The sequence below is a fragment of the Limulus polyphemus genome, unplaced genomic scaffold (assembly GCF_000517525.1).
Source record: "Limulus polyphemus unplaced genomic scaffold, Limulus_polyphemus-2.1.2 Scaffold2220, whole genome shotgun sequence".
NCBI lineage: Eukaryota > Metazoa > Arthropoda > Merostomata > Xiphosura > Limulidae > Limulus > Limulus polyphemus.
Window position 1 is genome coordinate 177,108 of NW_013667830.1, and position 26,203 is coordinate 203,310.

At 31.3% G+C, this 26,203-nt stretch overlaps 1 protein-coding gene across 1 annotated transcript in view; it reads right to left on the reverse strand.

The window, feature by feature from the left end:
- Positions 1 to 25,053, reverse strand: part of LOC106466317 (1-phosphatidylinositol 4,5-bisphosphate phosphodiesterase-like) — a 49,757-nt gene extending 24,704 nt beyond the window's left edge. The window contains exons 1-11 of the mRNA XM_013926586.2: positions 25,000 to 25,053; positions 24,116 to 24,253; positions 20,389 to 20,468; positions 18,226 to 18,279; positions 17,361 to 17,442; positions 15,645 to 15,745; positions 14,619 to 14,676; positions 13,788 to 13,896; positions 12,602 to 12,812; positions 3,110 to 3,203; positions 158 to 237 (exon numbers count right to left, since the gene is read on the reverse strand). Coding sequence (XP_013782040.2) covers positions 158 to 237; positions 3,110 to 3,203; positions 12,602 to 12,812; positions 13,788 to 13,896; positions 14,619 to 14,676; positions 15,645 to 15,745; positions 17,361 to 17,442; positions 18,226 to 18,279; positions 20,389 to 20,468; positions 24,116 to 24,169 — 923 coding nt within the window. The 5' untranslated portion in view covers positions 24,170 to 24,253; positions 25,000 to 25,053. The remainder of the gene's footprint in view (positions 1 to 157; positions 238 to 3,109; positions 3,204 to 12,601; positions 12,813 to 13,787; positions 13,897 to 14,618; positions 14,677 to 15,644; positions 15,746 to 17,360; positions 17,443 to 18,225; positions 18,280 to 20,388; positions 20,469 to 24,115; positions 24,254 to 24,999) is intronic.
- Positions 25,054 to 26,203: the final 1,150 nt, after the last annotated feature.

Below are 26,203 nucleotides of genomic sequence, written 5' to 3' on the forward strand. Positions count from 1 at the left end.
TTTTCATGACAAACTTAACAAGTATGTACATTTGTAACCTTATTAATCTTCTCTGGACAATAGCTTGTATTATTTAATTATGAGATATTACTAAACTATCAATTAATACAATCTCTTTATAAGAAACATTTGTTTTATCCTTCTAAGCAAATCTTACCTGCAGTGATTTTCAAATGAAAGAATAACAGGATAATCAGATGTTACAAAAGCACAGTCTCTGATAGCATAGAACACATCCTAAAAAGAAACCATTAGTTATGGTAGGTTTCAGTTTTATTTCTATCATTCTAGACTTATTTCATTCACATACACCAGTTCATGTCTTCATCTAATATGCTCTTTCAAACACACACACACACACATACATATTTTCCAATTACCTGCATTACATCAAAGGCTTACTGACAATTACTCAACCCTAATGAAGCAATTATGTAAAAATACAACATTACAGATATACATACCCATGCCAACAAACTGCAACAAAATAACATAAAATTATACCATTTGTACAGAAGTATATATATTATATCATTTTAAAGAGAAAATATCTGTGGCCATGGCACACAAAAGCATTGTGGGATGTTCCACCAATCAGACATAATCAAAACAACACACACACAAAATTAGAATGCAAGCTCTTGAATCAATAAGGGGTTAGGGCCTCCACCCTTTTTTTTATAGCTCTAATAATATATGATATCTTTTTTTGTATTATAATATTACTTATGATATTATAAACTATAAATCCACTACCTCCTCTCTTAACTAGAACCTAATCTTGCAAGCAAACCTAGGTAAACTGACCTAGGTCCAGTTGCCAGAAGTTATCCTTTCTGACCCAGATATACTGAAAGTTTTATTATAAATACCAATAGTTTGATATTAAGATCTTAGTTATTAGTGTCCTCTCAAATATATATTTAAAAAAATAAAACATAACTACAATCATCCATAACAATTATAATATACCAAGATTCATAATTAAAAGATAATTATAAGCACTCTTAGTATATCTACAAGTACTGAAACTGTAAAATATTTGATATTATAATCTTATGTGTAGATTAGGTTTTTATTATTATAAGAAATAAATCCTACATTATAATTTTTCTTTTTGAAATATAAACAACTTCTCAAAATAATAAAGGTTTGGCCTTTCACACGTATCTTTCATGTTTAAATAAGTATAATTTGTTTAATCTTTTTGAAGGACCAGCATTACTCAGCATCCTTTTAGAGACCAGCATTATACAACACATCTTTAAGGAATTAGCATTAAAAAGCTCTTCTGTAAGGACCAATAACTATTACATACCACATATTTGAGGAATCAGCATATTCTTCAGAACCAAATATTACACAATGTTTATTTAGGAACCCAGTGATACACAATATGTTCTTAAGAATCCAGCATAACACAATATGTCCTTAAAGAACCAATATTACACAGCATGTTCTTAGAAACCCAACATTACACAACATATACTTAAGGACCTAGTGTTATACAACATGCTCTAAAGGACCTAGAAACACAATATGTTCTTAAGGACCCAGCATAACACAATATATCCTTAAAGAACCAATATTACACTGCATATTCTTAGAAACCCAACATTACACAACATATACTTAAGGATCCAGTTTTATACAACATGCTCTTAAGGACCTAGAATTACACAATATGTTGTTAAGGGCCCCGCATTACATAATATGTCTTTAAAAACCTAACATTACACAGCATATTCTTAAGAACTTAACATTACACAACATATACTTAAGGACCCAGTGTTATACAAGATGTCCTTAAGGACCTAGCATTATACAATGTCTTTAAGGAACCAACATTATATAATATGTTCTTAAGGAAGCAGAATTACACAACATTTTTTTAAGAACCCAGAATTACACAGCATATCCTTAAGGCACCAACATTACACAATGTCTTTAAGGAACCAACATTATATATGTTCTTAAGGAAGCAAAATTACACAACATTTTTTTAAGAACCCAGAATTACACAGCTTATCCTTAAGGCACCAACATTACACAATGTCTTTAAGGAACCAACATTATATATGTTCTTAAGGAAGCAAAATTACACAACATTTTTTTAAGAACCCAGATTTACACAGCATATCCCTTAAGGCACCAACATTACACAATATGTTCTTAAGCAACCAGTATTACATAATATGTCCTTAAGAAACCAATATTACATGAAATGTCCTTAAGGAACCAGAATTACACAATGTGTCCTTAAGGAGTGAACATTACACAACATGTTCTTAAGGGATCAGCATTACATACCATTCTTTAAGGACACAACATTACACAACCCTGTCTTTAAGGGATGACAATTACATAATATGTCCTTAAGGATCCAGCAATTAACAATATGCATTTAAGAAAGCAGCATTATGCAACATGTCCTTAATTACAGACCTAGAATTACACATGCCCTTTAGGAAGTAATATTACACAACTTGCCCATAATTAAGGATCCAGCATTACACAAAATATCTTTAAAGGATCAGCATTGTGGCATTTTTTGTGAATAATATACATATTCCATACAAAAACATACACAGTAAAAAACTAAAGCACTGGATACTAAGGAAGAAAGTAACACTGAAATAAGAAAACTAACTTAATAATAACCTAAAATTTGGAGCTATCATATGCTTTATTATTTCAGATACTTAAAACGTGAACTAAGAGTTCAACTACTCTCTATTTAAATTCTTAACATAAAGTATAATTTAAGTTTAAAAAAATCATCATTAAAAGTAAAAAAAAATATATATATGATTATACAACCATTACAATAATCACAAAATATTCCAACATGACCACATTGGTTGAAGTGGGGGAGGGAGAAAACAGAATGGTTTGTGAAAGTTTTGAAGCTGAGTATTATATTTCTTGTTTTTCATTTGTTTTCTTTACTTACAGCCTACTTAAAGGTAGGATGATGGTCTTGGGCCCTCCTAAAAAGAAGTGGGATGGCCCACCCCACTTCAAGCACTGCATGTAAATGTACTGGTATACTCACCATAACACATTTACATGTGTGGCTTTTGAACTACTAACAGGAATAATCACCTACCTTACATAAAATGTCTGTACACATAGCTTTTCCATGTGTAATAATAGGTTCTTCATCTTCTCCCTTCCCATCCCAACAGTCCAGCTCTACACACCTAAAATGTAGTAGATTTAGACAGAGATTAAATTAATAGTTAACTTAATGAATATAAATTTAAAATAGACTAATAACTTCCATTAATGTAAGATGAGAATTTTCAATGACTCAGTAAGTTGGAAATAGTCCTGCAGGTCAGGTGATCGAAATCTGAGATCTAATTTAGAATTAACATCAGCTCCTCAGTAATGAATTTAAATACAAATACTTAAAATACATTAACAAGACTCTTTACCCAACCCTGGTCATTAGTCTTCCCTGTCACTGCAAGCATATATGGTTAGATAACTGCCTGTCTGATTTTATACAAGTGTTATTTACAGAGACTACATCTATGACACCTTTTTCACTGTTATGTCCTGCTAACATGTTCCAAAATTCACAGCAAATTTAAAATTCCAGCATCCCAAGGTTACATTCACTTGTAAACCTGATGAAAATGGATCATTATATTTTTATGAATATCAAAAAAGCTAAAACAGGTTATATTTTTGCTTCTTATGTATATCATAAAAGCATTTTCACTCACTTCAATTATAACTATGAGAGTGTTATTCCAACTTTATAATAAACAATGCACTGCCCCCAAATTTCCTCTCATTATCTAGCCATCATTCAAATGTTCTCAAAATCTATAGATTAGAAAACAAATTTCTAGACTCTTAATTTATTTGTAATTTTCTAAATTTGTTTTTGTCAGTTTTTTTCTACTATTGAAAGTTCATCAACTAAACATTTAAGTGCACAGAGCTGGGATCACTCTCATTAGTTAATAAACTTGCAGCAAAGAGGCTGTCAATTTGTTTGTGATGTTCCAAGATGAATCAGGTAACAGATTGGGTTGTGATGTTCCAAGATGGATAGCTGCTGTTATTGTTGATGAATCAGGTAACAGATTGGGTTGTGATGTACCAAGATAGATAGCTGCTGTTGTTGTTGATGAATCAAGTAACAGATTGGGTTGTGATGTTCCAAGATAGATAGCTGCTGTTATTGTTGATGAATCAGGTAACAGATTGGGTTGTGATGTTCCAAGATGAATCAGGTAACAGCTTGGGTTGTGATGTTCCAAGATGAATCAGGTAACAGCTTGGGTTGTGATGTTCCAAGATAGATAGCTGCTGTTGTTGTTGATGAATCAGGTAACAGATTGGGTTGTGATGTTCCAAGATAGATAGCTGCTGTTGTTGTTGATGAATCAAGTAACAGATTGGGTTGTGATGTTCCAAGATGAATCAGGTAACAGCTTGGGTTGTGATGTTCCAAGATAGATAGCTGCTGTTGTTGTTGATGAATCAGGTAACAGATTGGGTTGTGATGTTCCAAGATAGATAGCTGTTGTTCCTGTTGATGAATCAAGTAACAGATTGGGTTGTGATGTTCCAAGATAGATAGCTGTTGTTCCTGTTGATGAGTCAGGTAACAGATTGGGTTGTGATGTTCCAAAATAGACAGCTGTTGTTCTTGTTGATGAATCAGGTAATAGATTGGGTCATACAGTGGGAAGCAAGAGACAGAATCTAAACTGACCTTGGGAAGATTGCAGTGATTCAAGACTGATCTCAACTTGTATTGAGATGTTTGAAGCTTCTTTGATTTTGTAATGTATTATCAATGTTTCCAAGATTGTCACTCCATTATCTGCTCTCACTAAAACCAATAAGCATTTTAGATGGGCTGAGGAGCACAAGCATGCATTCTTGTCCCTTAGACATGATTTAGTGGATCACTAGCATATCCACACACCAATATAACATGATGAAGAACCAAGATCAGATGCCTGAAAAGCACCTAGGCCAGTCATTTGATAGAGAAACCAATGAAAGTGTGTGTGTGACCCTTGTTTTCCAAGCTATCAAGTGACTTTCTCCAACAACATGTATGAACAGCATATTCTGCTTATAACTCGATCATCAAATCTTAGGAGAGATGGTTCTAGTAGATGTAATGCCTAGAATGTTAACAGTTTACACAACTGTTCGCTTGGAATTTTAAAACTCATCCAAAAGTGCACTGTGATCCTTGCTTTCTGAGGTAGAAAGAAATATTTTTCAGTGAAACAATCCTCTGGCATTTCTCAAAGTTCTCTTATCCTTAGTTCAGTAGCAGCAGTTTTCCAGTACAGGTGCTTGTGAGAATCTCACCAGTGCACTTGGATGTATATAAATCCTCCATGTTCCATGAGTTAGTTGTGTTCTTTACCAGCACATACAGTACACAGGGTGTCTGTGAATCCTGATGCAATAGATCTTATTTGTCTCTATTTACTTTTCTGTGATGCCAGCTGAAGGGAGTGAATTGATTCATGTTAGACAATACTGTGTCCCAATGATCCAGAGTTGGAAGCTGTCTCAGTTGTATTGTGGACAACTGTATATAGCAGAGGTTTGTATGTATTGATATGCAAGGTAGAAACATGAAAGATATTAATTTTAGCAATGATCATTTTCAGTTAAAAAGTCTAAATTCAGCTAAATTCTGCCACTAATTATTTAAAATATTGCTACTTATAAAATACTTTTACTACCCACGGACAGTGGCACATTATGTTATATAGTTTATGGATGAAGCCCATGGTAGTTACTCATGATAATGGCACACAGGCCTGAAGTAGTCTGTCAACAGCTATTAAAGCATAAGATGCATCCAGCACTTCTGGAAGTGAGTTCCAAGCCTAAAATAAAAGTGAAGTCAGAAGGCTTGGATAAGATCTACAAGTGTTCTGTCAGAGGAATTTCATCAAAAAATGATATCATCATCCACTGCATTCATCTCTGAATAAACCATCATGGCCATCTTCCTGTCCAAAGCTTCAATCAATGAAAAAGTCACTGAAGAAGAGAAAAGGTCAACCAACCATCACATAAGAGACAACAATGATGAATACCATTAAACCATCTATGAGGATGGATGATGAACACTAAACTCATCAACACTGGCTGAACTTGTGAAAACCATGAAAATTCAGACAAAGAAGTTAGAACTACCCACCAGTACAGCTGTCATGAAAGGTAGATTTTAACCTTTGAAAGTTTGAAACACATTACTAAATGAATGTTTAAACCCCCAACAGTAATCAACTGAATAATTTACTAATGACATCACCATAATTCCTAGTCTAGGATTTGACTGAAATGCCTTTTACTTTACAAGAAATCAATACAAGTTAAATAAAACTTTCACATGTATTTTAAAAATATATTACATAAAACAGTAATCACATTTTTATATTTTAGATATATATCAAATATTACACATTGTTGATGCTATGTGAAATACTCATGTGCTATGTACAGTAAGCTTGCATTACAAGCGCACCACATTGCATCCAATTAAAAAAAACTACAGCTGACTTAAGCAAAACAAATGTTAATTTAACAGTCACCATTCCAATTAGGAACAGACAGTGATAATCTTTTTAGAATAACATTGTTTATTAATTAATCACACCTAATAAATATAATAATAAATAAACAGCAAAACAGGACAGAGTAACACTAACAGGTGGATTAGAAAATAAAGACAAACCTTTAATTATAACAAAAAATTACAAGAATGTTGTTATCTGTCACTTTTTTTTTGTTAACAACAGCACTGGTTAATTAAACGTAATGTTGGATATAATAAGCATCTTCATTAAATGTAACGTTGAATATAATAAGCATCTTAATTAAATGTAATGTTGAATATAACAAGCATCTTAATTAAATGTAATGTTGGATATAATAATCATCTTCATTAAATGTAACATTGAATATAATAAGCATCTTAATTAAATGTAATGTTGAATATAATAAGCATCTTAATTAAACGTAATGTTGGATATAATAAGCATCTTAATTAAACGTAATGTTGGATATAATAAGCATCAGCCAAATAAATGGATAAAAAATTATAATAAGAAATGCAAAACAGTGTAACAATAACACTTCAGTTACAAAAACTTACCTTCTTATACCTTGTCCACTAGACATCAGTTCATTTTACTGAAGCAATGCAACCAATAAACATACTCCCTTTTATGCTTCATCATAATGGTCTGCTCCAATGTTTGGAATGAGCAGCTAGATATAGCATTAGGTTGGTGTATGTGTTTTGTTTTATTACATGCAACAACTTTTGTTTATTTATGGGGTATCATTCAAATCAACAGATCAAAGTTTCTACATGAATGACATTTAATGCATTATTATTATTATTCAAACATTGTCAAATGGTTTCTGTTAACAAGATAAAAAACAAAATCTGACACTGCTTGAATGTCACCTGAAGAACTTTCAAATGTTTAGAACTATCTTCCAATTCCTGATATACAAACAAACCTTTGGCACTACTTACCAGTGCCCCCCCTCAACTGCAGTTAAATATAGCCTCAAGTTAAAATAACTCATTATTTTAAAGCATAACCAATAAATGAAGGCAACCAGATTGACAGAGGTCTAGGCATTTTATAATCATGAGGAGGACAGCCTGCTGAATCATCACAAGCTGCTTATACAGTAGGAGGAAGAAGTGTGACACATAAAGCTATTGTGAGGGCCAGAGAGAAAGAGATCATCCACCAAACCACAATGTCACATCATAAGCCAATGGTTGTGTTGAGGCATCAGCTGTTAGAGCTTCTATAAGTAGAGCTACTTAGCTTTATCTAACTGGTACACCTATATTATGATGATTTATGACTAGCTGCCTTCCCTCTAGTCTTTCACTGCTAAATTAGGGACAGTTAGCGCAGATTTGCACAAAATTCCAAACAAACCATATCAATCAATTGTATTCTGATTTATAAACCTTTTAATAAAATTAGTCAAATATTAAATAAAACTAAAGATGTAATTAAATTAATGGAGAAAATGAGTATTTATAAAATTGAATATGAATGCAGTTGTGTATAAACTAGACAAGCTAAAAAAAATTTAGAATAAACATACATAAGTGAAACGTTAAAAATAATAGCTAGCTGCACAAGCTGAATCTGTAAGTACTGTATGGTCTTATTATTCAGTGGGAAAAAACTGTTATTTTAGCTCAATTGAATCATATGGTGGCTAGAAATATTGGATAATTTATAGCAATAATACACTAAAAATAATTACCATATCTTAAATAAAGATGAAGGGTTAGAAAGTCAGAAACAATGCAAATGGTGTGATATTCCTTAAGTTCAGTATGTAAATTAAGTAGTAATATTCTCAAAACAAAACCCAAAACTCGAGCAATTTTGAATAGTTGACTATAAAGACTTCAGGATAAATCAATTATTTGAAAGCACTCAAATTTTGGGTCTCATTTTGAAAATCTTACAACTTTTGTAGGTGATCCTGTGTGCTAACTACTGAACCTAGATTTAAATTAAGTAGTAGTATCGGGTAACATGACTAACAGCTTTGGTATATATGATTTTGTACTGTTTTTTTATTTTACACTTCTGAGGATGATGTGATTGTATTTCAAAACATTTAAAGTGTCAGTTTTGAGATTAGTGACAGTCTCAGAATAAAGTTTTTAATTGTGTTTAAAAACGTCAACTGTTTGAGTGTTTTAACTGATTGAGTATGTTTTCTTCAGTTTTATTTTAAATGGTCATTTTCATTCATATTCCACACTGTGGTAAAGAGGTATTGTGTGTTTTTTATGAGAGTTATTTTAGACAGAATCAAGTTCTAGTTTACATAGCTTAAATAGTGAAGAGTTTGTTTCATGTATTGATTTTGAGGGACAGGTTATTATAATTTTTTGGGGGTATGAAAGGTTTGTTTTAATGTAGTTTGTAGAGGACTTATTATGTATTTAATTAATGTGCTTTCTTTGTTAAAGGGTTTATTTTCATTTGTTTTGTTCTTGTATTTCACGTATATCAGTGTTCAAGGTTTTTTATGCTTTATATTTAGCTATCACCTCCTAATAGAATCTTACTGTTGAAGGGATAAGAGCCTTTCCTTTATTATGTTTTAATTTAGTTCTGTCTTACTGCACTGTAAAGTTGTTTTTGGCTGAGTACTTCTGCATGTGGTTGGACAAGTATTTTTACTGGGGCAAAGATGTGTTATTTTGATTTTTGGATTGATACTTGTGTAAAATTTTTGTTGGGTTTCAGGTTTTAAGTTAGTCAGTCTGAATTTAAAAAGGGAGAGAAATGTGATACATGACAGTGCCATGTGTTTGCTACCCCCCTTGTTTATATATCTCTGTTTTTTGTTACTGCTGAAAGTCAATAAAGTAAGAACTTAAGTTCTCTTTACTCTACTAGTATAAAAAGCTGGGATAATTCTTATTGACGCTTTCTTGCGGAACCGCAACATGGCCCAAGAGGTCCCAACAACAAACAAACAACATTTGAAGTGCAAGAGCCAAAGATGACAGACAAGCCAATGTAGAAGTAAGGATGAAGAGGATGTCAGCAGAAAAACCCTCAGGGTTCCTGTGAAGTACCTATTTTGCCCCCCAAACACGTAGAACTGACCCAAACAACTGTTGGTCGAGAAAAGGAAAATCTGCTGAATGATAAGCAAGGGCAGACTGATCAAAAAACCATGGGAGACAAGGCATACTAACACCCTTCCCCAGTTGAGAGGCAAATCGGTCCGCGTGAACCCTAATATCAGGGGAAAGTTTAAATAGGGTTGGGAAGTTTCATGTAAGAGGGAAGGTAAGAGGCCATAGGTGTAAGAGACAAAACATCACATAGCTGAGATATAAAGTCTGAAAAGACTAATGACAGACGAGCTGAATCATCGGGGTGGGGATACAAATGATCAAAATCGTCTACAGCCTGGACCAGCCCGAAAGGCTCAGGATGAAGTGGGGCAGAAGTAGGCTAGAGAGGTAGGCTCATATACTGCTCAATCTCCCGGCATGTGATAGTAGTGCTCTCCTATTGGTGGAGAGGTGACACATGATGATTTGTATGAGAAGTGTGTTGGAACTTTGGATTCAATTGGAGGGAGGATGAAGGCTTGTGGCATGCATTTCTGAAAAAAGTTTGCATATAGAGGGCAGAACAAAATGAGAAAAGCTAATCTTCTGAGCACAAGGAGAGTACCTTATCAGTAAACTCCTTGTCATAGACAATTGGTATAGAAGTATTGGACTGGCAAGATATCTGCAAATGCAAAACACTGAATATTGTGGAACCCTTGGAAAGACCTGAATTGCCTGGAATAGTAAAATCAGCAACAGTTAAAAAAGTAAGAAATCAAAGGAGCAGTAACCATGATGAGATTCAAGTTATGAAGTTCCAGAACAAAAAAGAAGTCATGATGATCTCAACCTCCCATGGACCTGAATACATAGAAACTGTTAAAAAGACTCATACTGATGGGCCAGTTGCAAAGTCCTGTGTGATAGCAGACTACAAGAGAGTAAAAGGAAGCATCAACTTATCGGATCAAATAATCTCATACTATAGTTCAGCCAGAAAGAGTGTGAAATGGTACAGAAATAATGTTATTGAGCTTTTTAGCATAGCAGTGCTAAACAGCTGGAATGTTTTCAATAGATTTTAAAGTGGAACAAACAAGCTTTCACTGGAGACATTTACAAAATCTGTTGGAATGATGTGGATAGGGAACATTGGAAGCATTGAAAAACCAGTATCAAATAAAACACTGCATGAACTGATGGCAATTCCTAGATTGTTTGTTTGTTTGTTTTGAATTTCGCGCAAAACTACACGAGGGCTATCTGTGCTAGCCATCCCTAATTTAGCAGTGTAAGACTAGAGGGAAGGCAGCTAGTCATCACCACCCACCGCCAACTCTTGGGCTACTCTTTCACCAATGAATAGTGGGATTGACTATCACATTATAATGCCCCCACGGCTGAAAGGGCGATCACGTTTGGTGGGACGGGGATTTGAACTCACGATGCACAGATTGCGAGTTAAGTACCCTAATCACCTGGCCATGCCATGCCTCAATTCCAAGAAAAGAAGGAGGAAAACTACACAAAAAGTTATGCTAAGGTTATTATGAACAATTAGCACAAACTGGAAAAACTGCAGAAAAAAAAGCAAAACAAGTATCAACACAGTGCTTGCAATACTGAAAGGCATTCTGCTTAAACTGCATGAAACCAAAACATAATTCTAATGTTACTTTAACATTAGATACTCCATAAAGCTTGTTGTTGTTATTTTTCAAAAACATTATTCTTTTGTTGGAACATTAAACCAAAATAACCAGTTCCTATTGCTATGTTCACAAGCATCAGCTACATATGAAGCAAATGGAGTTGTGTATCACATATGATACTCTGGCCTATAGCGTTATGTCCTGTGCCCCTTTGTACAAAAACAAGAAAAGCTGAAAATTAAAATGATCATTACATGCGATTTCACACTAAGCTAATGAGAAAGAACAAAAAAAATTCTCTCTCTCCAGTTCCACCCACACATAGCAAACATTTGCCCATGTTTTGTTTCTGTTCTTTGTCTGTGTTCAGTTGAATAAAGATTTTGATTGTGTATTTTGGTACCATATCTTTCTGTGTAACTACCCCAGTCAGAGTCATAAAAGAACAAATCCATACTCTGTAGTGAAGTATTCACTGGATGTCCTGTTTTGTTGTCTCTACCCATTTACTCGAAGGGAAATTAATGTAACTGAGAATACCAAAGCTCCTATACAAATACACTTGTAGTTATTATATGGTCAAATATACTAAAACTGGACTTTATCTAATAAATCTTCATCACTCAGAAATTCAATCGCATGAAAAAACCAAGGGCCATAACATATCAATTACGTATAATTTTACCATCATTACAACCAGATCTACAAATCTTGAACTTTTCAATAAAGAAAAACCTTCTGATAGTAAAATACTACTCTAAATAGCCAACAGTAATCCTTCCTACTAAATCTGTTTTAATTAGTAAAATGACAATCAACTATCAATGTGTATTCCACTTGGCTAATGTATTACTATTTTATTTCTCAGTTCAAACTTTTTATGTAAATGTGTTCACTAATATTAATATTTTGAATGTATTTTTTTAATTTACTTCAGTTTATATATGTTAATCCTGTTGCTCATTCCTTCTCAATTAATGTTTTCTAAGATTCATGTTTTTAAAATTTTACTTAATATGTACTTGTATATTCCAATATTTCCTGGATTCTGAAACATCAGATGAATCATATAAATAAAACATTTTTCACCTTTACAGCTGCATCTATCTTCATTAGTAGACTTCGTTTTCTACCTTCATGATTCTATGGCTAAGACTATATTAAATGTCCTAAGGCACCAGCTTATACAAAAAAATCAGAATAGAAAACCATGATCGATATCATAGTGAAACATCCAAAATTCCCATGCCTATGGGCCCAAGCCCCAAATCTTTGAAGCACCTAGCAACAACTCTGGGACAAGGGAGTTGAAAAGTTTTCCTACCTGCATCCAGCAAGTAGCACTTGTCTGTACATTTCTACCGAGGATCGGCCACCAAACTGTCTCCCAGTGAGATATGTGTTGTGGGAGGAGTTGATGTAATAGTGAGACAAAGGCTGATCCATGTCCATGTAAATCTCCAGCCTGTCTAAAAACACTGGTGCATTCTCATTGGACATTAAGTACCTGATCAATCCATCTTGGGTCAAGTAACCTATGAAAAGAAATCAACAAAGTATATGTATTACACATTTAAGTCAAGTCACTTTAACGTCAGTTTTGTAGAACATATAACAAAAACATATTGCTGCATTATACAGTATACAAAAATATTCAGAATATTCAATTATATCAAACCCAACACACAACTCGCAGTTAAAAGGTCCAGTAATATAATGTTGTTTGGTCGTTACGTTAATAATGATATAGCCTAATATGATCTTGGATAGATTATACTACAAATATATTGCTGTTTAATAATAAGCTGTTCCATTTTTTGATAAGTGTGCTTTATTATTAAATATCCAAGTATTTCTCTTTTATGTCTTACAATCCACCAAAACATTACATTATAATCAACATTTCAGTTCTTAAAATGCTGTGGAAAATTTAATATAGATAACTTCCATCTTCTCCTTTAGGCAAATATACCAAACTTATAGCTTTATAACAGAGAATATCAACTGTGAAATACTGCAGCTTAGACTATTATTTAGATATGAGAAAACTTTAATAAAACATGACTCTTTAAAGTGATTGATAAAAAAATCTCACAAACAATACCAAAACCTTTGCTAGAAATGTTCCTAAAACTCTGATGTTAGGAAAATACTAGGTTTAAGAAATCAATTTAACACAAAAATATTATACTGTACAACCTGAACACAAAAGCATCAAAATGATCAGGTTATAGCATATTGTATTATTGCATTAAATTAATTATATTATGAATATTTTAATTTAAACCTAAAGTAAGAGCATTCATTCTCTCATTATTGTATGTTGCCATAGCTTCATTGTGAAATGTGCTATTAACACTGAATAATTCACATCTTTTGGTGTATAAATCACTTAGAAATTTAAACTGAAGAAAAAAAAAATAAACACCTGATCTAAAAGTTGACAACTCTATATTGTTTTTTAATAAGTGAATTACAAAGCTAACAAGTTATAAATGAAATGTAAGTACCTTCCTGAGCTTTCTCTGAATCTGGTTCGTAAGTGGAAATAATTTCCTTGACTCTCTTTTCACTGTAGAAAGGATAGAGGATTTCATTCAGTCTGGGGTCTCTTTGTTTCTATTGGTCATGTGTTCAAAAGAGAGAAACAAAACTCTGATTAAAACAGTTCTCAGATGAAACACACAAAATATCAGTTTATTTTTCACTTTTTTATGTACAATAAAAAATATCTCATGTTTAGGAAAAAAGTTTACAGTATATTTTACAATCCTCAATATCTATAATCTATCAAATCAGTAATAGAAAAAATAATTCTCTATGGCAGTTTGAAAAGTTATTGTAATGTTTTCTGTGAAAATGACCATATATTATTTATGCAATTATGTGTTACAAATATAATTAAAATGTACTAATGGTAGGTCTACTAGAAGGGTCTAACCTCAGACATTTGAGAACGAACTGAAAAAACTGAGGTTATAAAAGCAAGTAAACAGTTTTAGAGTAAGACAGGAGATTTTATTAGAAAACACAATAGTATTACACAGAGGATTTTGAATTTAGTAGTACAAATACTGTCAGCCTGTTATCAAATGATACAAGTGTTAAAGACTATAGAGTTGGCCTAACTTGGAACTGTAACTGTGTTCTAACTCGGAGCTTCAATCAACATGAACTTAACACTGTCAAAGTCTCTATCATTTGTCAAGCTCATAAATGCATAAACAAATAAAACTTGAAACACACAATAAGAAAGAAATGGATGATCATTTACATCACATAATAACACAGTACCATCTCAAAGTGTCTCACAGAAATAAAAATTAACATCAACTAAATACCTCATTTAAAAAGTTCATCAAAGTTTTCCAGTCTACGTGATCAGTTTTCCCTTGGGTTCTTGTATCAGGAAAAAACAACAACTTTACTTAATGCATTAATAATTCTTGTTTTATAGTTAACACAAAAAGAAATGCAGATCTCTAGATATTTGTAGAATCATCAATATGTTTTAAATTCTCTAATTTTTCAAAATATCAAGTTTTCAATATACAATAGTTTCCAATCAGTGATTTAAGCAAAAATAGAAGTTTTCAAAACCATAAAAATGAAAGTAATATGATTATAACAGAAAAACAAAATGAGTACTGGATATGGATAAATTTTGTTATAAAATTACTTTATAATTTAGAAATAATGGATCTTAAATGCATGATTTTATTTTTATAAAATATTTTGTTATTCTAGCCAAAGCTCAAATGCATAAGGATGTAGTTTTACTGACAATTGGTATATCTCATGTCAAATATTTCTTTATCTACAGGCATTCATAATGTTTAACTTTAAACATATCTGCTGTCTCCTCACTATAACTTACTTCCTTTAAATGCAGAGCTGAGAGGTCAAAATTTATTGTAATAAAAATACAGGAAATTTACATTCAGACACATATATCACTGGTATTAGCTAAGACAATAATGCATGAAATATCAGAGATCTAGTTTCAGCTGTCCCTTAAAACTTCCTTTGAAATATAAGATAGGTTCAAAAATTTTCTGTTACAATTTCTTGCAAAGACACATCTAGGTTTATTTACAACTTGTTTTATGCACACTTGTAGTTCTATATTATAGGGCTCTGGTTAATAGCATTATTGTAGAATAAGTATATTGACAACCTCTATAAAAATCTAAAATTAATTTAATTTTACAGTTCACTGATAATTATACCATGAATTCCATGTAAACATTTTATAATTCTGTATAACCCCTGGTTGTTAAAACAGTAGCAAATTAGGTATTTGGAAATAAGCTGGCAAGTTAGATACAAACAGAAATATATGCTTAAAGTCAAATTAATATACTTACAAAGTATTGAACAGTTCTTCTATATCATTTCGAGGACAGATTTTATGATAGATTTGATAAAACTTGTCAAATGTGAACTCCTCCTGTTCAATAACATCATTCTACAATAATAACAGATATCAATTATGCAAAAACATACATTAAATTTTACAATAGAGTACTTTAACACCCAAACATTTTATTAACAAAATTAATAGTGTTTTAATATTTGTTGCAATTTTATGCAAAACAAGTTATATAATACTCACTATTACTTAATTTAACACTATCTTTACTTTCTTAGCTGAAAGCTGAAACAAACTGTTTTCTTCTTAAGGACAACAGACAAGACTTTTGGTAACATATCATGTTAAAGTATCATATGAAATTGTTTTCTGCATCTTTCTAAGAAAATTATTCATTTTTAAAAACTGATTGAAAACCCACAGAATATAATGTACCCCGAAGATGAATCACTTCTTCTTCAAATGTTAATCATTCTGAATATAATGATCATGATTACACACTGTTACCAAACACCATAATTTCTATTGTAACATATTTCTGCAGAAGTTTGTGATGTCATCCTAATAAAATGTTCACAGACCTTCCAACCTACAGAATGAACAAATAAGCAGAAAGGCCAACTGAAAATTACCCATCATTACCAGTAATGGAAATATGCATGTGGACAGCAGTTTCCAGGAACCACATTTAATAAGATGAAGGCCATAAGAGTCCAATTGAACTACACTAAGGGACTTGACAGGTATGTGGTTGAATGAGATTGCTGTGATTCAATTTCTTTGGCCAACATTCTTAAGAAAACAGTCACTGATTTTAAACTGCAGCTAGAATATTATGAATTTTTGGCTTATGAGTCTTTGTCAATTTATCACTTATTATCTTCTTTATTGTTTACAGCTTCATCACAATGGGTTTTTAAAGACAGAAAGTTCTGTTTTCTAACTACAGACTTATTTCTCAGAGGATGGAATTACCACGGATTAGCTTGGAATGTAGATTTGGGCTGTTGCTGTGTGGGTTTTCCACTTCTATGGAGAACAATAAAAGTTCCCATCTTCAAAATCTTGTGTCATTTGGTTCTACATCATTTAAAAACCTCATTATATGAATATCCTTCCCAACAAAGAGCAGAAAAATATATTTCTCTCGTCACGATTCTATCCATGACAGAATCGCACTGTTGATTGGTTCAGAATTCAATTCATACAGGTACTAAACACATTACATGAAACACACAGCTTCATCTGTGGTGATATGTCACTACATTAGTATATGCAAATGATTCTTTTAAAATATAATCAACCCTTCATATAACTTTACAGTAAATCCCTATTATTCACAGTGTATTGCACTACAATAAAACAATTCATAACAAATATTTCTTAGTGATATCTTGTGTCTTTTAAAATCAAGTTGTAAAAAAAATATTTTGAAAACACTGATCAATACTAGACAAAATACATATTTTAACTCTGAAAATGAAAGTTTCAAATAAAGTGTCATTCTAAAATAAACATGAAATTAAAAACCTTTTATTGAAATGCTTTGTACAGGAGTAAAATGTTATTTCCTGTTGAAAAAAAAAAGGGTGTATATTTTAAATATATTCTAACTGTAAATTGATATGAAAAATCACCATAATGTTATTAATTCCTGAAGTAAAACATATCACAAAACTAATGTTCATGAATACAAAAGCTTTAGTTGTACCTTTCCACATGGGAGTCCCACTTCTCCAATGCACTGATAAACTAGCTTTTCTGTCTTTCCAGAAGCAAATGTTTGGGCAATTCTGGAATACGAACAAGAACCATCAGAGAAAACTACAAACAGAAATCCCATAACTGAGCAAATTATGAGTTAAAACAGCCATTCCTTGTATCACATGAACATTTCTGTGGCAACCATTGGTTCTTTCAGCAAGAAGTTCTAAAAAGTTCTCTGTTCATAGTTTTACCTCAGTATACAAGTAATATAGCATAATGTTAAATACATTACAATAATAACAGCATTATCAAATTCTCACTTCAAAACGTAAAACATAAGATGCATTTTGAGTTTAATTTCTTACACACTGAAAACATTTAAAAAGAAACCAAAGTGTTTACTTGTAATCCAGAACAGACAAGTTAGGTTAAAAATATTTTTACACTTAAGGTTTTTATTCATAAAAATAAGTCAGATAATATTTATAAGATAAGTTCTAAATTCAATCTTCTAGAAGTTCACCAAAAACTACAATACAAAATATATAAAATCACAATTAAACTTTTTTTCATGTTTTCTGCACAATTATACAAGAAAGTTAATATAATTGAGCTGATAGTACTGAGTCCCAGATATTAGAGAAATAAAAATATCATCAATTTTTCAAGTATACAAAATAAGTTATCAAAAGTTTTATAGAATTTTATCATGTATACAAATCCATGAAACAAAAAAGTAATGTATTTTTATAACTTCCACTCTTATGTTCTTTAACTTAATGTTAAGATCTGCATATAAATTTTCACATTCCTTATCAATTTAAACGAAAAGCAGATTACTATGATTGAAGTAAAGTTTGGTCATATACCTTCTAACTGGAATTTTTCCATCTGGGTCTACAAGAAATCCAAGTTTCATCCAGCTGAAAAACATACATAAAAAAAATGCTAACTAACAACAAACTGTATTTTATCTTCCCCAAACTCTTGACTGTAAAATTCATTATTTCGAAGCATATATTATGAGTTCAGACTTAAGACACATCTAAAATTCACAATATTTTCCAATGTAGTTGGAAGTAGCAACTTTTCTTTCTTAATTATTTATACACAAAACTTTTGTTTAATAAACCAACCAATAAAAAAGTATATACAACAGCAGCTTATTTACAATTTCATACTTTCTTGTAGATAGAAGTAGTACAATTTAATTTTGCTCATTTTTAGTAAATTTGTGTGTTTCATGTTTTCAAGTGAGAAAAGATGGAGAAGTACAGTACAAATAACAAGGTAAGACCTTTAACATGTATTACAAGAGCTTCAAAAAGAAAGCCCATTACAGACTGAGAGTTCTCTTTTACTCATAGACTTTCACTGGATCTGTCAGGCTTTACCAAGGGCAGAGCTGGGTATGTAATTTGCCACTCAAAAAATTAGTCAAATTGCACATCTACTTAATTTATTATCTACTAATTCAGAGTTTTGTTTCATTTCCAGTTTACATCATTATATGTCTTCATTATAACTCACACTGTTAGGAAAGCTAGCACTAAATGTAATACTTATTATCACTTCTACACCTTGAAAAAACAAATTAATGCAGTTATTGCACTTCTTTTCTTGTCTTAAATAATGATAAGCATCTGTGTATGTAGATTATTAATAAATAAACTTAAATATGCTTGTTGTGATACTTCTTAATTAGCAATGTAATGGCAAAAATAGAAATTGGAAAAACAAAGTGTAAAACAGAATGACATTAGGGAGACAAAAAGTCACATAAATTGGTTCAGCAAATAAAGAAACACATCCAGATATAGATTATAATGAAAGAAATGATGACTGTGAGAACCTATACAAGTAACACTTCAAAGTTTCAAAAATAATGTATGTTTTAGGCTAATTCCCACTTGTGCTTTATTTGTCAAAAGGAGACAAATAAAAAAATGTCCTACTAACCAAAAGGTCTCAATCAATCATAGAAAAAATTTCATGAAACCATCATAAATAAACTGCTCTCATTCAGAATTACCAAATTACAATGAACTTGCCACTCTAAATATTGTGATCTCTAATTGAAATCTATTCTGTAATAATTAACACATATATAATTATTTAGAAAATTTTATGCTTTTAAAATTGGATAAAATGTTCAGAATCCAATATTTAGCTTACACTAGGTGTAGTCCATTAGGGTCACAAGGGAGCACTGACTCCTCACTTTATGTGATGGGATTCTAATCATGTCTATAACATGAAAAGCTTTACGTAAAACAAAGTTTTTATCATTACATGAAAGCACTACTAACCTTGTATATACTGCAGCTTTAGAATAGCATACCCAAGCAATATTGTCTGAATTTCTATTTAATTAATAAACACGGTAGCCATTTTAAATAACTAGGCTGATGATTAACTGTTCTGTTGGGGAGAGAAAAAAAGCCTAGTGACCTCTCACCACTAACTAATTTACACTACATTTAGCTGTATTCATAACAACAAGGCATCAGATACTATCAGTTGCAACACAGTTAACCTACTCCTTGCCTAACTATAGATAAATGCAGGCACTTTTAACTTGGGGTCTATTTATAACACTTAAAAACTTACTGCTAAATATAAACATAAACATGTGTGCTCAGACAACCCTAAACCCTGCTGGACTTAGCTATACACCAAAAACAAGTCAAGCACTTGCAGATCAGAGTTTAATGTAAAATTGAGTTGTGTGAGCTCCAATTCTGTTGCAACAAAAACAAAGCTTAAATAATTATATTTCCAACTTAAGAAAGAGAATAACATATTTCAGGAACAAGGAGAAAATAGAGGTAAACTAACTAACATAGGACCAATTTTCACACTAAAAACATAGAATCATAATAGTGCTAAAATATCTAGAGTGATATAATGTAAATATACAACACATATTTAACTCAGTTTTCGCTTTTTACTTCAGAAAAGGAATATGAAAGAGACCACAATGTCTATTAAATTTCTTGATATAAATAGTTTATACGAAATAATCCACTTACTGTTTTTTCAACGAAGTTACTGGGCAAACGTTACTAGCTTTAATGTTATTTGTGATTGCTCGTAAACCTTGTTGCCATGACTGCAAAAAAGAAAATTTCACACATGTTACAAATCAACAACACACTTCACATTTATTTCTTATATAGACACAGATTTAATTTACACTCTAGTTATAACTAAAGTGTATATATTCAGGAGTTATAAAAAACAAAATATACAAGCAAAGATCTTTATTTCTAGATTTCTGGTAAATTTTGGAAGTTGAGAACATAATGCAAATTAATGAAAATAATTAAATGTAATTCAACAAAATTTTAACTTTATTTTGAAAAGATTTAAATTAGCTAGGTAAAGATTTGCAAACTTAATCATTGATAGGAAGTTACTCTGGGCTAACTCAATGTAGATTTGTGTCTTAGAATGCTGATTTCTTAGTTGAGAAATCAATTTTTTAATTTTGATTTCTGAAAATCTCTTTATATCTTTGCATAATTATTTGAAAGGTACATTACCTACAATTAGGGTTACCAGATTTCCTAAGTGAAAAACTAGAACATTTTATTTCCATAAAAGCAACACTGTAACAGCTCTAAAACAGTTTAAATTACAGTAATGTACTTTAACTATTTGCTAAATGGTCTGATGTGGCATTGTGTAATATGTATATATATATATATATATATATATATATACACATAAATATATAGTTAAAAAATAAATAAAATGAAAAAAGCACTTAAGTTGTTTTAAACCATGTCAAAAGAAAAATATTGCTTCTTCGTTTCTAAGCAGGTCTTCAAATCTCAATTCCCGCAGCTACCCAATAACAGGTTAAGAAAATGTGGCAGAAAGAGAGGAAATACTGCATCATGTCATATGTATTTGTCAGGTGATTCTCCACATAAAATTTAAAGGAGCAATGTATGATGATAAACTGTGCATATCAAACTATAGTTGAGGTACAAAGAAACTAAGACAATTTAAACTTTTACAGTTTTTGATCAGAACAGGAAAAAAAAAGAATAAAAACTGGATGATTCCAGTTTTACTAGGATGTGTGGTAACCCACCTACAGTTTGTCTAGCTGTAAATGTAAGCAATGTCAATATGTCAAATTTGGTGAAGAAACCATGAAATCTTCTGTCAATCGGGTAAACTTTTTTTAACGTCTTTTTTTTCAATATTCCAAGGAATATTGTAGACTATGCCCACAAACATTTCAAATGCTTTATAACTTGATAATGTTTCACTTAAAGATTTTTTTTTTCTTATGGATGTCCAAATAAAAACAACAACTCTCAATACATATGTTTTTTTGTATGCCAGAAAACGAACAGAAACCTCTTGGACATTAAATAATAAACAAGAGATCGTGAACTGAAGCCCATATTTGGTCTCCAGTTCATATTTCTTTACTTACATCTAAATAAAAGGTAAATTAGTACAGTAGTGTCACTGCTCATAAATATTCTTATAGATTTTGTTTTTGTTTTATTTTGTTTAATTTCTTGCAAAGCTACTCAAGGGCTATCTGCACCAGCTGCCCCTAATTTTGAAGTGATAGACGAGAAAGAAGGCAGCTAGTCAACACTACCCACTGCCAACTCTTGGGCTAGTATTTACTAATGAATATTGAGGTTGACTGTCATATTATAACACCCCCACAGTTGAACATATTTGATGATGGGACATTCTTATAGGAGAGACAGCTATTCACCAATTACAGTAACTATAGTGTGAACAAGATCTTACATTCAGTAGCTGACAAAATCACAAGGATCATTTTACTAGAAATGTAGTTAGTCACGCGATAGTACATGTTCTTTTATGCATTATCTATTATAAATTAAATTTGGACTTCATCAGATTCATTCTCCTTCCTCCTTCCACATTTATTACCACATAGTTGTGAATGACAGATCCATTTTTGAGTAAAATACTAACTCAACTTTCATGTTATTTCCTTGTAAGTTATAGCAAGGAGAAAAGCTAGAGTGAATTTTATGAGGCTAAATTCTTGTAAGCATAAATACTTGTTCAACCATATCGTCTATGTGTACTAAAAGTCCAGCCCCATAACCCCAGAAATTATAACAGTTGGTGTGCTATGTAAAGTTCCCCTACATCTCAAAACAAACTTGTAGATATTCATTGGACAACATTGTTGTCACCATCAATATTTGCACAAAGGTTTCCTGATACAGTACTTGAGAGATAAGCTGATTACTACCATACATCTTGTTTGTACTTATGGGGGCTGGACTGTTCAAACATACACTATATTATTCGTGGAATAATAATTTACTACTACTTTTTCAAGTATGACCTACAAAAAATTTTATGGTCATCATTTCTTCTTAAGAGATCTCTCATTAACTTCAACATCTATCAAGATATGATAAAGAAAAGGTTTCCACTTTTATCTAAATTATAAGCGATACACATTTAATAAATTGTAGCACATTAGTAAAGTAGTGCCACTGCTCATCACTAAGTAATGTTCTGTTTATCATATCTGATATAACCATAAAACTATAACCACTGTATCAAACTTCTATTTATATGATTGTGACTTTTATTTAGAATGCTGTGATAAAAGGTATTTGACCAAGTTGGATCATTTCTACATGTTGTAAAAATATTAAGTCGTTTTTAAGATGGCCCAGTACAATGAGTATAACCAAATACTTTTCATAAAAAACTAAATCGTATGCTCTAAAAAGGTTAAAAAAGCTAAACCAATTATTCATTAAATTTTCAGTTAGTGAGCAAATAAAACAATCCTAAAATAATCTCAGTACAAATAAAGAAAGTTAAAATGGGAAAAAGATTAAATATCAACAAGTTGTGTGTAATATCACGATAATTATATAAACTATAAACATATCTTGAAACTACTAAGCATGGCTAGCCATGATATTTTTCAAAAAAATACATAGCATGTTTATGATTTGGTTTGGTTGTTGTTAAGCGCAAAGGTACACAATGGGCTACTTGTGCTCTGCCTATCACAGGTATCGAAACCCAATTTTTAGTGTTGTAATCTGCAGACTTATTGTTGAGCCACTGGGGTTAGATGATGATGATCTATAGCTTCAAAAACTCAGTTATAAACCTTCAGTAATGCACTAAAGAACTTTAATGTAGTTTCTTTAGTGCTACTAAAATATAACATATTATAATAAATTTAGGAATGACATAATCAAAATAAAGAGCCTGTAATACATTTATTACATGTTAATTGCTTGAATTGAATGCATAGTGAATTTCTAAAACTATACCACAGGAAACAAATTATAAATGAGTGTCATAATGCAGCATCATAAAAAATGGCAAAATAAGTCTCCTTTTTAAATGTATATAAAAAGTTGTTTTTGTACACATAATTCAACGGCACCATGAGAAGTATCACAAAAAATCAGCAAAAATGTTCAAAGACAAATTTCTAACAAATTTGCTCGTTGTGAAGTATAGATACAAGTCAAAATGCTAGAAATAAGACCTTGCTGTATAATTGCTGGACTATAACTATGTGTGAATATAACTATTAAGTTACTTAGCTATGTTTTAAATATCATAAATATGCTCAATCACGTTAATCACACAACTATAGTTTCCACAATTTTCAACCTAGTTATTAGATATAAAACCATGACTATTGTCTAATACATCACACACGTGAGAACAACTTAGCTTTATACAAAGATGTTTAACACTTTTGATTACCTGAGCAGTTTCTGCATCTGGACACACAACGTGTGTGTAATTGATATTGACCATGTCTGTGCCACTACATATTGTCAAAGAGGTACTTTCCAAATTATCCTTTCTACGACTTTGTAACTCAGAATAAAGTCTTGGGTCCTGTAGTATTCAAAATTGTGTGAAGGATTGCAAATTTGTAATTTATCATAACTACAAAGAATAAAATTTTCTCTCTTATTAGACAAACATGACAGAGTAATGTACTAAGTTAGGACAGTAAATGAAAATAATAAAATAATACAAGAAAAAGAATGTCTAATTTCATTCACAAATTCATTTTTTATGCCCTTTACTCAATATAGTGAATGCTAGTTTTGTGTAACAGCCTGAATAATTTTAACATTAGTTAAATAATTTAAAATATGGAAATACGACTAATTAAAAAAAAATTAAATGCAATCTTCACTGATGATTATAGTATTGTTTAGAAATCAGAGGTAGTTTATCATAAGTTCAATTTTCTTCATAATCAACAAATAATTATTTCTATATCCTAGTTTTAAATACTGTTTTTTTTTTCCAAGTACAAAATATTCCACAGATTTGTTAAATTAAATCTAAAAATATTTCACTAATCTTGTTTCTTTGACTAGTTACATAAATAAAAGTATTATGGTCAATTTTTTTAAAAAAATCTGCTGGATTTTAATAAAAAATTACACACACATTCCTCAGTATAATAATTAAGGAAGATATGTTTACTCCTCAAATTTAAAATCAAATCTTTATTAGTTAGGAAATACTTTTCAGTATATATTAAAATGTGTATAGATTGTGTACTATTTGCAAATTCTGATATCTTCAAACATAAAAAAAAATACAACAAAGAGAAAGAAAAATCATACCTTAGGAATCCCTCCAGCTCGAATATCATTAACCTGAGATAATTCCAGAACCTGACCATCCTAAAAAAAAAGAAAAAAGAGAGAGAGAAAAAATAAACCATAATTTATATATATATTAACATAGTAGAAACTATACTTAATTTTTACATGTAACATAACATAATGTTTTAGGGCAACATGGGACCTATTGGTCCATCTTGGCTGTTCCACCCTCTAAACTAAATTAAAATGATTTTTAAAAAATCTTAAAGCCAGCCCTTATCATTCATATACTTATAAAGCTTTTTCTTAAACTCACTTAAATTTACTGCCTCTACAACATGCCTCTACTTAAAGGATATAAATCCATAGCTGTTATAATTTTCAAATTTTCATAAACAAAATTAAAATTTTTCAACAATGTAGTATATAAAAGATATATCACAACATATTTTTGTCTTTAATTTTCAGAACAGAGTTGTTATGTAAAAATTAGTGACACTTCTGATGCTAGATGTAGAAAGTTCAGAAAAATAGTCCTATAATACCTAAAAAGTTCACTACTCTGTCATATCCAAGTCACTCTGATGGGCCCTGATATTAGGTGAAAGGCCTAGTTGACACTGCATATAGCAAATGTATTGTTGTTTACATATTATAATACATTCTCCTGTGGCTTCACTCCAGGGTTCTTAAGAGTATTCTGTGAGTGGTTCAGTTCAATTTAGTGTTTGTAGTGGGAGTTATCACGTCTAATCTAATTCAGTTACTCTGTGAGTTATATGTTTGTTTATCAAGGCTAATTAGGTTAGGCGTACATCTCGCAGTTTATACTGATGTTGTATTTGAAGTAAGGCCTACAGTTAGCTGCTGAGTTAATGTTAAAAAGTGATTTGTGAAATTAGGCCTACAAGTGAACGTGGCTATAAAAAACGTTATTCAAAAAATACACTAATTCGTTATCGTCTCGTGAACTGGACTTGGCATTATTTTTTATCAAATAATTCAACAGAACCTATCCAACGATAGAATATTGTTGCGTAAGCGAAGTCACATGACTAGTGTGACGCCACGTTTCTAGAACTATCCTGTACCTTGGCGAATGCTCTAGCATTTACTAGATATAGGGTAGTATGGTATATAAAAGAGGGTGACAACGTGACGCAGTAATGTGTGTGAGTAATTGAACTGCAGTCAGAAGTATTGTTGACGTTCGTTATAGAGC